The following is a 13,042-nucleotide window of genomic DNA, read 5'->3' on the forward strand; positions in this document are numbered from 1 at the left end:
AACAATAATTTCAGTTCTTCATTATCAAAAAAATGGCACCCTAAACTGTCCAGACACAGCCACCTCCCTTTGTGACAGAGAAGCCCCTCAAATTAGTCATCACATGGCACAACAGGTCTAGAAATCTCTGGTGGAAAAGGCATTGCAAATAGCTGGGAAACTGCAGGTGGGACTTGAGTGAGAGGTTGGCAAGACCCTTTGGAAGTGAAAAAAAAATAAAAGTCCTTCTGCAACTGATCTGTTTCAAGAAATTCTACATCCTGCCATTTGCTCATTCCTACTCCCTTTTCATACATTTCTGTCTTCTCCATTGTGCCAAATGCATTTGCCTGAATTTGTCTGTAAGGTCATGGTTTAATTGAGAGGCCATAAACTTCCATGAACCAGGGGAAGAAATGATAGATGGATTTTTAAAATACCTTCTCCATATTGATTACGAGCAGTGTCTAGAGCTTTTCCCAAGCTGCACACAGCAATAGCATTTGGAACATTACATTCCAATAGCAGAGTTAAACAAAATCTCATGAATAAGCAAGTTGTTTACAAAAATAATAATTGTATCATTTTTCATTACCTTTTCTATTTAGACCACTGAAGTTAACATCAAATGATGGTGTTATTCATCAGCTGACAAGATTCTACACACCAAGGCTACAGAATTAAAAAACCTAGGCACCAGTTCTTTCCAAGCTCAGCAAAAGAGTCTCATCATCCAGCTTTAGTAGGCCCATTCTCCTTCCAGCACATCCTCTAAGTTCTAGAAAACCACAGCTAGTTTCTCTGCATTTCCTAACATACATTAAAAGCTGTTCTTTTGCAAAATTTCTTCAGAAAGGAAGTAGAAACATGACTTTCTTTAATCTTGGCTTACATTCATTTCCAGAAAAGAGTGAGACGGTCACTCCTGCTGAAGCTGCTCCAGCCCCAGCTGCCTCAGAGTCGCCTGCTCTGCCAGTAGAAAGCAGCCAAAACACAGAAGGTAACAGAGAACTAACACTGCCATCAAGTCTGGTTCATTAACAGAAGGGAAGAACAGGAACAAGGAATCCTTAGAGTCAGTGAGGTAGAGACAGTAGCTGAAAGCAGACCACTAGTGAAAAATGGCAGAAAATAAAGAATAAGGAATCTTAGAGAGAGAAGAAACAGATTGAGATATTTTGAAATTACTTAACAAATTCACTATATAGGCTGCAACAGAAGTTGATGCAGAAAGTTCTAACTAGTAATTCTGATGTTTATTTCAGTTGCATCTGCTGGGACTAGACCAGAAGAGCCTCTGGACCCTGTTGGTCTCTTTGTGACACGACCCCAGGATGGAGAAGTTAGTGTTGGTGAGTACAAAATGTGAGTCAAGTGATGTTTGTAAACTGTACCTGTTGCTTGACTATTTAGCTCTCCATGTACAGGATGACAGCAGTGATATAACAGATAAATTAAACACTATACATAATCTTATTTTAAACTGCTTCCCTTACAAGGTGGAAACATCACGTTCATAGCCAAAGTGGCAGGTGAGAGCCTGCTGAAGAAACCATCAGTGAAATGGTTCAAAGGAAAGTGGATGGACCTGGGAAGCAAAGTGGGGAAACATCTCCAGCTACATGACAGTTATGATCGAAATAAAAAGGTACAATTGGCAGAGTAAGGTTCTCAGTCTTCTAGATACTAGTATTTTATCTGGGGAAAATATAAACTAATATAAGAATGTGTTGATATTAAGGTACTCAAAGGTACACACAATGCTATACTTACGCATAGAAGGCTATGTTTTGACCATGCAGACAAGTGGCAAACACTGCATACAGACTCTTGCATACCTTATCTATGCTGAAATGAGAAAATGTCTGGAGGACTAGGGGAGCAGTTTTCCACTATCTACTGCAGTATTCCCTCCATCTTTCTCTCAAGTAATAGATACTTATTATATTTAAGAGAAAACAATAAATCAGACAGATATTTAAGTAAGGTCTGTCTTGGGTTTAATAGATCAAGCATTCAGCTATTAGTGTTGGCATTTATTGTTCTCTTGTATTGTCTAGACTACTTTAAATAGCTGAGTAAGTTCCATTTTTACCACAAATGCATTTAAAGGTAAACAAACAGGAATACAAGAGAGTCTGCACCATGACTTCTCATCCTGTGTGCTATGTGAAACACTACTACCTTCTCCTGGATGGAATAGAACAGACTTGCTCACATTAGCCACTCGTTTTGCTGCATTTTTAAATGTACTGTTTACATTCTGGGTAGAGGCTATATTTATTTACTGAAAGCTCTATTCCTGTTTTGAGTGTATAAGATGACTGCACACACCAGTACACCAGCATAGTTTGCTAATACAACATTGTATCCTCTGGAAGACCTGTACTAATACTCTTTAGCTGTTCCTACAGAATTGGGGAGGTATATGTAATTTTTATGACAGTAATGAGTTACATGCTCAGGAGGTTCTTAATTCTAAAAGTAGTCAGCGGCATATTTCATCCCTTGTCTATTATGCTGCATTCTCTCTCTGTTTCACCATTTATTTTTCTAACTTATGAATTGAGTTATTGGTGTCTGTCCTAGGTGTACACCTTTGAAATGGAAATCATAGAAGCAAACATGACTTTCGCAGGAGGGTACAGATGTGAAGTGTCTACCAAGGACAAGTTTGATAGTTCTAATTTCAACCTGACAGTCAATGGTAAGATGAATTCCTGCCACCTTGTTTCTTCCTTTTATTATTTTTTTCTCTTCCTGTATGCTCACCAACAATTCTTTCTGGTACATAGTGGCTACTAGACAAGCATAGATCTGAAGTATACACCTGAAGAGGTACAGGTACACTTACAGAGGCCCACAGATGAGGATTGGGATGGATGGGCAGAGATATAGAGCATTAGAAGTGACACTTGGATGTCACTCAAGTCAGAACTGTGATGCTCTTAAAGAAAGCACACAGAAAGATGCAAATTAGCCCAACTTTTCTCTGGCTTTATTCTGATTTCAGCTCCATTCTCTCATGATGTTTAATTCCACTAGAATAAAAGAGAGGTCCATTCTTACTTTGGCAAAAGCTCAGTAATAAAAAGGAATACTTGATAAGAAAAAAAAGGGGGGAAATGGAAAGATTTAGACACGTGACACTATTATAAATTCCTTTTTTCTCGATAAATTCAAGTCATGCAGAAGCACCTTGTGATATAAAATTGCTGTAAGATTAGATGACTTATTTTACACGATACATGGTGCCACCCTCACAAACGATATACTGAAAAGCTTATCAGCAATTGAAAAGGAAGTACATTTTCACATCAATTTCCCCCTAGTGTGGAAGAGTTTAGGTAAAAGAGTATAAGTATGGACCACCTGAGAGAGCTGAATGTTTGGACCATTTCCCGTTTCAGTGGTTCTGTTGAAGGGACTGCAACATTAATTTGCGTCCAGCAACCGATGAGCCTGTTATGCAAAGACAAAAGTTTATTGAAGGTACTCAATCAGCAGTGTTCATTTTTGAAGTTTTGCTAGTTGGCTGTAGGACTATGAGACTTAGAAGGTGTGACTGAAAACAGTTTTCCTCCCAGCAGTAACAGTACACCTATTCATACCAACAGAAATTTAGAAGAGAGTAATAAAGTTCTGTCTATGCAACATCTTCAATGGAGTTTCTGTACATGTCTACACATTTCTAGCAATTTACCTTTGCTTTCAGAGGATGGATTACAATTTATTATTAGTAATAATATTCAGTTGATATCCAGTGGTTTTCTCATCAGGGTTTAAATAACCTGTGAAGCCAGTATTGAAAATAAAATTTGCCAGCAGGAGAATTGACACACGAGATGAAACGGTTTGTCAAGCCACAGGTTATTATGAAGCATGAAACAGAATTCAGTTATACACGAAACACTGGATGTTGAAAGCTTAGGGAAGGCTACATGTTTAAAGATCATGCTTCAATCTTTCAGTGTGTAATTGATCACAATTTACAATACAAGAACTTTTGAAAAAAAAAGTCTTCAAAGGAAAAGCTTTAGAAATAGCACTGTATTTTTGCGTTATTTTGACTTGCTCTCCCGTTCTTGTTCATCACTTTTTGTCATATCAGAAGCACCACCAACTGGAGACTTGGACATTCGCGCTGCCTTCCGACGCACGTGAGTATGTACAGTAGAAACTTTGGTAGATCAGATTATACTTCCATGCGGGATTCATTACATTCCTAGACAAAACTAACTAAAAGCAAAGCTATTGTACAAACAAGCACAAAGGTAGGGGTGTCTACTAAGAAAATATTTCTATTAAGATAATATTTCTACTATTAAAATACTATACAACTCCTAGAAACCATCTAAGAGACTTTAGACTTTGTACTAGCATAACAATCATGTTTGTCTTCAGTTACGCAATTGATAATGTGCATAATTCTACCAAGAACTTCAGCACTTTTTTTCCAGACCTCTGAAGAGCACTCCAGACATAGACCAATAGAGAAGGAAAAGATTCTATGTAGTCTTGATTTGGTCTGGCTTGAGGAATTACATGTACCTTAATACAAACATTTGCTAAACAAAGAAGTGGAGTTTCGTGTGAGCTCTGTAAGCAGCATATCACTGGTAACATTAATACAAGCATTTTGATTCTATTTATTTTCATGTTCTATAATTATATTAATTGAATGAAGACAATAATACTGTAAGTGTCTGTGTAAAAACTCAAATATATGTAGGTCTTAGATATTAAAAACTTCAAGGTATTGCACTGGTGTTGAAAAGGCTATTCTCCCCATATCTGTAATACTGTCTGAATTGATATATGACTTAATGGAATAATGTCCCCTTCTATTAGTAAAATTTGCAAAATTGGCTGGTTATTTGTTGTATTTAGACATTAATAACGTGTTTTTTCACTGTTGAGTATTTCTTCTCCCTTTGTGTAATTCAGTTTCTGGTTTAGTTTTTATATATATTTGCAAAGTTACTAGACAAAGAATATTCCAACAGACATCTGTTTCTCTAGCATAGGACATAAATCATCTGTGGCAACTCCTTGAGTTTTTCCCTATAAGTGCTATTCTTATATGAGATTTCTTTTTTTAACATTCTATCACAAAGAACTAAAGAAGGCTTGCAGAATTTATCTACAGTCAAATCCAGCTATAGGTAGCTGATCAGCCTCGAGGTGATGCCTGTTAAATAGAGGACACTCAGTGCACAGCTGCATTGTGTTATTTCACTGCAGTGAAATTAGGCTTCAAGAGTTTCTCTTCTTGCTAGCAAAATTAAAAGAATTTAGAATCAGTTCAGAGTGAGCGCAGTGTGAGCAGCTTCAGGCTGTTCAGATTTAGTGTTTCTTCTGTAAGAATGGAGCCAAATTTTGAACTGAACTGTTTAAATCTGAAGTTTTGTCTTTGATACCCTCACTCAGGAGCCTGGCGGGAGGAGGGAGACGGATGACTTCAGCCTTTCTCAGGTAGCCACTGTCTGTGTCAACAGAGAAATTCAAGTCTAACAATGAACTGTCTCTCTCTGCTTAGGAAAAGAAAAAAAGGGAAAAAAACCCCACAGAACTAGCTGCAGCTTAAATTCCAAATAAATAATCATTAATAGTATGTAGTATTTATGAGATGAATACATACAAGTAAGTAATAACGTAAGATAAGTATAAATACTACAAAGAGTAGTTTGATTGTTCAGTGAGAGGCAGATTCATCTACAGAAAAGGCATGTGTTTGGCAAGTGGCATCTACTCACCATTGTTAGAAGAAAAAAAGTAACTTCAAATTATATGCATGTCTGCCCCATTTTACATGTTTTCCTCTCTACTGAGCACACCCTGACTAAAATTGCCACTGCTCACAGAAATGTACCAACACACATGTATATGAAAATCTCATGTTTCCTGGCACACTCGTTATCCTAGTATCATTAAATTTCCCACCCTATCACTTTTAGTCGCAATAGCTTCCACAATAATGAAAACAGGAACTCTGTGATTAGACTTAACTGTATGCATGTTAAAGTAATTATTAGGGTCTTATTCTTCAGAAAAGCTAAACACTGATTGCTGGGCTTTCCTGAAAATCTGATTTAAGTACCACCTGGGAAGCAATAAGGTAACTAGTTATTCTCCAAGCTGTAGATTTTGATCTCCTGAATATTTGATCACAAGAAGCCATTTTCAAATTTGGGATTATAATAGTGATTTTTATGTACATTTTATGCCCACAAACATTGAAAATCTTCTGAAAGTAGGGAACAAAGTGGCCAAAAATACACTTTTCTGTTTAAGCATTACATCCAGAAAATTATCCTTTCCAGTACTGTACCATCTTGAAAGTATTCACAAAAGTAAAAATGGTACTTTCTTAATAAAAATATCTCTTCTCACAACAGATTCAAAATTACACTGATTCAAAATTGTTACTTATTCTCACTAACCTTGCATTGTCAAGCAGCACAAGAAGTTTGGCACTCGTTTCTCTTCCATTTTATTAAGAGTACTGTTAAAATGCCCGTCATTTATCTGTTGAGACTGTTTTCTTACTTTTAAAAATATTTGTTCCTGCAGTATTGAGTTTTCCTGACATTCTGGTTTACACTTCTACAGACAGACTGATTTTCTCTGAAGTAACTAGCACTTTGTATTGACAGAGACAGCGTTATGGGCTACCACCACCACCAGTACAACTGAAAAGAATAATTTCTATGTATAAAGCAATAATCAAATGTGAGGTGTTGCTACTGGAGGAATCTGAATGCTGTGATACGTCACCACCAGATTCTTATACTCAAGACAACAGAGCTGTCAAGGAGCAGCTGAACATTGATGATGGGAGACCGACTGAGATTAAGAAAATCCATTTTTACTATCTAAACCCTGTCTGAATGCAAAAAAGACCTTTTTTTTTGCTAAGTTGAATAATTAATAGTCATGAAATTCAGTGTAACTTGCAATACTTTTATATCAAATCCCTGAAGTGATTTTTTAGGAGTTAAACCCAAAGAAGTAATTTTAGTGACTTTATGCTAAGTTTTCAGAGTAGATCTGTATTTCAAATGTTCAGAAGCACAGCTAAAACACATTTGATTCAGAACACCAAAAATAACACTGTGCATTCCATCTGAGTTCACCATATGTAACAGACAGAATTACACATCAACAAACTCCTGCTTGTTCCTTCTTGTTCTCACAAATCAATTCATCACAACATTGCTTGCCATAATGCTCATTGAACAACTGCATATTGAACCTCATCTCAGAATCAAAGTCAGATCACAGAATTCCTCCTTTAACTCTCCCAAGCACCAATGATGTGACACTTTTTTCAGTATAATGAATTCTGAAATCACAAAGAGCCTTAAGAAACAATTAAAGCTGGGATAATAGTAGAAAAAAATGTCATTTTAGATTGTAAAAAGTCCCACAAAAAGGTTGGTTAAATACTGCCCCACACTGTAAACAATAGCCACATTTCTGAAATTACAGCTTTCCAAAAGCACTAATGATTCTAAAGGAAATCTTCTGCAACATCTGTATGGTAATGAATACATTCCAGATCAATATGACCACCAAATTAATACCCTGTACAACTTTATCCATAATCAGTACAGAAAAAAATACAAGTTCATTAAATATATTTCTTAAACCTATATGAAGACCAATATGGACAAAGAGCCTAATTAAGTCACCTTCCATGTTAGTGCATGTTCTAAGTCATTCTAAACTCATCTACTACTCCCTACAAAAATATAACATCTACATAATGACACAGTCTCACAAGCTATTCGCATTTCCTTCTGAAACTAATTATGCTTTTCTGTTACTATACAGTACCGAGGGTCATGAAGAAGGTGGAGAGTTTAATTTTAGTGCCCTACTGAAAAAGAGGTGAGTAAAAATCCAGAGAAATAAAGTAACCAACTTCTGTTAAACAACTCTGAAAAGACTAGAAGTAGAATAGTGAAAGTTTCACTTTCAGAATCCTTGTAATTTTCCTAAAGCAGCTCTAACTGGGAAAAGGATGATGGGTAATTATGGCAACTTCCTCAAATACTCAGCATTTGCTGCATTTTTGCTAGGTTTATACTGGAGGAAAAAAAAAAAAAAAAAAAGAAAAAAAAAAGATTGCTCTTTCCCAAGATAGAAAAGGCTGGGACTAGGGTAATTACATGATTCCATCAGCACTTTTCATTAAAAAAACCCAAAACACAACAACAATTTACAATACCTGTCTATAATGCTGCCTTATAAAGAATTTTCTGTCCTAGATTTTCACAATACTTTGCATCAGAGAGCTGGGAGGACAAATCTCTTTATTAGATATTTAAATGTTACTATTACACTATACAACTGTATGTTATATATTATATAGCTATTTATCATATATATAAAGATATATTCTATGTTGTATAAATATTATATAAATATTTTTTACCCTCCCGATTCTAATTCTTATTTCTTGATTTTACTTACCCTTTTTTTGGTGGAATTTCCTCTGCCATTCTCACCCTTCCTTGCCACATCTGTTTTCATAACTTGTCTACTTATGTTTTTCTCTTTTTACCACCACCTTAATCTGGATGTTTTGGATTCCACTGTTGCCAACAGAGAGTAAGATTTCTATTTTATTTTATTATAAATGCATGGGTCAGACTGAATATAAGAACCATTTGGTTTGAAATAATGAATGCATCTTTATCTTTCTTAGGTGTAGAGCATGACAAAAATTAGAGAGTATGAAAGAAAATTATCAGCTGGCAATTTCTGAAACAGAAATGCTTTTAAACAATTAGTAGAAGTTAAGAGTGGACCATTCAATACAAATCAATGTATTTCTCTGAATGTCCTTTGGTTTTCACCATCACTTTATTTTATAAGTTTTAAATTGTCCTTGAATTTCCAGATTTTCTCAATAATCTGCTTCTTTAATTTCCTATTGTCATAGAAATTAAAATCAGGAAAATCATTTGCATAATACGCCTGCTGGTGCCTATCAAATATGCACTGAAGTTTTGCTCCATCCGTCCTTAAACATGTTAAGTGAACTTATTACTGAAGTCACTTACTCCATAAATGTACAGGCTTCTCTGTTACAAAACATTTCTTTTTAGTCCAAGTAAAGTTTCCACTGCTCATTGTCATCCCTCCAAGCATGCTTCTTTCAGTTTATGGCCCCTGGCTGCTCATTCTGTCTTTCCAGCACCTGAAGTTACTATAAACACTTGTTGCTAGACTAATTTTTTGCAAATCTAAACTTACTCGTTTTAAGTTTTCACCATCAACTACTTGGGTGAACGTTGTTGTGAATCTGTGGTCAGGCTCTGCTCAGGCATTGGTATCACTATTTATAAAAAGTGTTTTATCTTCACAAAAAGTACAGGATCATGTAGACATCTGAAGTAACTTGGTTACGGAAGGCAATAAAGCCACAATAGCCTCATGTTTCACTCAGGTTAACTCACCCAAATTTCAGTGAGGCAAACAAGGTCACATAGGTGTACAAAGCTGTATTATGCAATATGCAATGTATCCAACTAGAAGTGAATTCTGGCTTTGCAGTGACACTACAACCAGAACTCTCAGTGGGGCCAGCTAGACAAGACAGAAAGTACACCTATCAAACTTTCTATAGATGACATTGATATAAAAGTTTCTTGTTTTATCATGAACCCCAGAGAAGTCTGAAACAAGAAGTACATTAGAATTTTTTTGCAATTCTAAAGTAGGGAAAATATGCTTTCTGAATAATGGTAGTAATCAAAACTACAGGTTTGAGAGCTCAAATACAGTAGTTGTACGCACATTCTAATTTCTATAGAAAATGTAAGGCAAACAAGAATTGTTGATCTCTTCTTAAAATTTTCAAACAAATGGAGGCCAACATGAAAATATTTGCATAATTTCATAAAGCGACTCCAGCCGGAATTAAATACTATCAGCCCCTCTCCTAGTGCCTTTCCCTTCTGCTTTCATTATTAGTTTTGAGCAGTGATAGAACTCTCAAAAGTAGTAAAAATCTCCAGTATTTCCAGAAATGTTTAATTTGTGGATGTAACTATTCATTATTTGTTAGACTAGAAATATCATCCATTAAAAGAAGTTTATAAATTTCACTGCATTTTATCAGTGTTTTGGGCCTTTCTTGACATACAAGACTCTGTTTAGTGATTTAAGCATATTGATAAATTCACTGCTCCTAGTTGTTTTTCACAGCCACTTTAAAAGTAACTTGTGGATTCCTCAGGCTTTGCACACCACAGGTTGAAGAGCACTCCTATATTAATGAGAACTGATAGGCAAAAAACTCATCACGGAATGAAAGTTTTCTTCACTAAAATAGAATAGAAAAAGGGACCTCATGCTGAGGAACTTTCAAGAGCTATGCAGATTCAAATAGAATTGAAGATTACGCTTTTACCACTCCTGCTTTGTTCCACGTAATTTACAAGCTCCCCTCAATCCAGAGGAAATGAACATTCCCACTATAATAAAGAGAGCTTCATTTAATACTATATCTCCTATCGCTGTAATTTAATTAACTGGTGTTGACATACAGATGTCATGGGCCAAGGAGAGGTCATTGGAAAGAGGAAGGGAACAGCTGTCACAGAACTATTAAATGGGATAGTGAGCAGAGACCTTGAAGGAGGTGACAGCTGACAGGGTCCAGTCAGTTGACAGTAATGGGATAGGAAGGAACCATCTCTGGGATGTACAAAACTATTTTTAACCCCTCCACATGTGCTTAAAACATATCAGCTGCATATTCCATTTACAGCATGTTCACTAAGCTGCATCTTAATGCCCCCAAAATGCATAGTTAACCTATGAGGTGATCACTCTGAATAAAGATCCCCAACATCAGGGAGAGTAACATAAGGGTGGGAGAAACTTCGGGAGTCCAAGTGCTCTATTACTTTTCGTACACTGCTTAGTTCCTGTTGGTAGTGGAAGAGTACAGCCTAACTGTGGAAACTCTGCGTCTTTATGGGATCAAAGAGAATGTTTTGATAAATGCAAAATGGTGAAAAGGAGTACTGGGTTGGGGAAACCTTTGCTCAGAGGCAGAGAAAGAGATTTCTTTCTTTTCTTTTTCACAACTCAATTAAACACTATGCAAATTACAACCTTCAGCTCTTAGTACCATTTTGCATGCAACTTACAGGCCTTTGCCTGTAATTAGAAAATATTAGTGTTTCCAAGGAAGAGACTATACTTTTGCTTATGATCAAATTTCTTGTATTTCAGCTTCCATGCACCAAAACAGTATTGCCAGATATAACAATGGGATGACACTGAGTAATGGAAAAGCTAATGCAAAAATTAAGGAAGTCTTCTCAACAGTGAGATATATCAGACTGTAGAATTGCTTCCAAAGTGGAAGATTTTTCTCATGATGTATTTAAAAATAACTCACACAAAGTATTTTTGAAAATTCCATGAATAATCCTAGCCGCAAATTATCAGGTAAAGGGGTATATACAGATGAACCTATAAATAGGCAGGTAGACACAGAGACCACCAATAGTTTATATAATGCCTGAGGGAAAATAATAACATTTGAATCTGTTAAGTCTTATTTCCTATGATTTTATATTTTCTTTTGAGATATGCTTTGCTGCATAGAACATTAATTGTACTAGTACAAAGAACTTAGCACATATTACAAATACTATATATACCTATTTTTATATACTTCTTTGTCTATTCCAATTTATATGTATTTAGAAATATTTTAAAGTTGCTCATTGATATGATAAGGGCAACTAGCCCCAGAACCATTTATGTTAAAAAAATCCTTGGTCTATTTGACAAATCAGTTCAATCGTCCTGCCTCCTGCTACACAAAACTACAAACCATTTGTAGCTGCTTCAAACTAAATGACAGATATATAGAGAAGAGGAATCCTGACTAAATTTCTGGGTGATGTTGATGCACTGTTATGACAAAGCAAATACTCAGTAGGCTGCACTTATCGCAAAGAGTCCAAACTTCAGGTACATCTATCAATTCAATGAGGGCTAGTGAGGGCTTAGGGCTTAGTGAGCACTAAACCACTCCAAAGATATAAGATACTGCATGCCGTATTTCAGCCCAAACTCAGCTAAAATCTTCTTCTCTTGCTTCCCTTCTGTTCAAGAGCTACAAGGGTGCTGGAAATCCCAAGCCTGGACTGCAGTACTTTAATAAACACAGAGCTCTTGTTACAAGGAAGGCTTTTTTTTGGCAATGAAAGGAGTACCAGAAATGTTTGGTTATACCTGCTGTCTAGACTGACTACAGTCATGCTTTTTAAGTAGTACTATTTCTCACAGACTAAAGAGATGACTCTTTTCTTGAAAAAAAAAGGAAATATGCCCAATAATACTTGACTTTTCTCTGCATTACCTGCTGCATAACTTGTCTGCTTGTTGGGGTTTACCACTGAACGTGGCTTTACTATAAGGGTGTGTTCTGCTGCACTGGAATCTGCTTCGTCCTGGTGATATCAGAAACAACAGTCACAGGAGGTTCCTTTTCCTAAAGAAATTTTAAGAAAATGGTTACTTCTTTCATCCTTCTTGTTTACCAAAATGCAAACTATGACAGGCAACAATTCCATGACGACAGGGCAAAGCAGAGCTATTTGTTTCCTGTAAGGCTATCAGCCATAATTAGGAATAAGCAGAACTGCTTACACTTATAATATAAATTGCAGAGTGAACTGTACCAAGTGTAGGAGCGAGTTTAGTTTCAATAGGGTACAGCATTTTTCTTAAGCCTATTTCAGAGCTTTTGCATGAGCTCCTTCATCTCCCTGCTACTGAAGCACAGGCACGTTCTGCTAAAGGTGAGATTACATTCATGGCTCTTTTGTATTACACGATGCCCTCTTTCTTGCCATTGGGATGCTGCATCTTTTTCCAAATGGTTCTCTGCGTCATTCTGGAGTACAGCAGCTTCTTGCGCTCGGTAAATCGGTAAGGTTATGCCAATTTCTTTTTCTGTTTATGATCTTTTAAATAAAATATATGATGACAGAAAAAGAATGCCTTTCCCAAAGCCAGACAACCAAAT

General features: G+C 36.2%; 1 protein-coding gene across 1 annotated transcript in view; it reads left to right on the forward strand.

The window, feature by feature from the left end:
* MYBPC3 (myosin binding protein C3) overlaps positions 1–13,042 on the forward strand; it is a 65,197-nt gene that overhangs the window by 10,769 nt on the left and 41,386 nt on the right. The window contains exons 3-11 of the mRNA XM_068398109.1: positions 884–979; positions 1,245–1,331; positions 1,479–1,627; positions 2,569–2,686; positions 4,091–4,139; positions 5,410–5,454; positions 7,816–7,872; positions 8,593–8,595; positions 12,922–12,945. Coding sequence (XP_068254210.1) covers positions 884–979; positions 1,245–1,331; positions 1,479–1,627; positions 2,569–2,686; positions 4,091–4,139; positions 5,410–5,454; positions 7,816–7,872; positions 8,593–8,595; positions 12,922–12,945 — 628 coding nt within the window. The remainder of the gene's footprint in view (positions 1–883; positions 980–1,244; positions 1,332–1,478; positions 1,628–2,568; positions 2,687–4,090; positions 4,140–5,409; positions 5,455–7,815; positions 7,873–8,592; positions 8,596–12,921; positions 12,946–13,042) is intronic.

The sequence above is a fragment of the Nyctibius grandis genome, chromosome 4 (assembly GCF_013368605.1).
Source record: "Nyctibius grandis isolate bNycGra1 chromosome 4, bNycGra1.pri, whole genome shotgun sequence".
In the NCBI taxonomy this organism is placed as follows: Eukaryota; Metazoa; Chordata; class Aves; order Nyctibiiformes; family Nyctibiidae; genus Nyctibius; species Nyctibius grandis.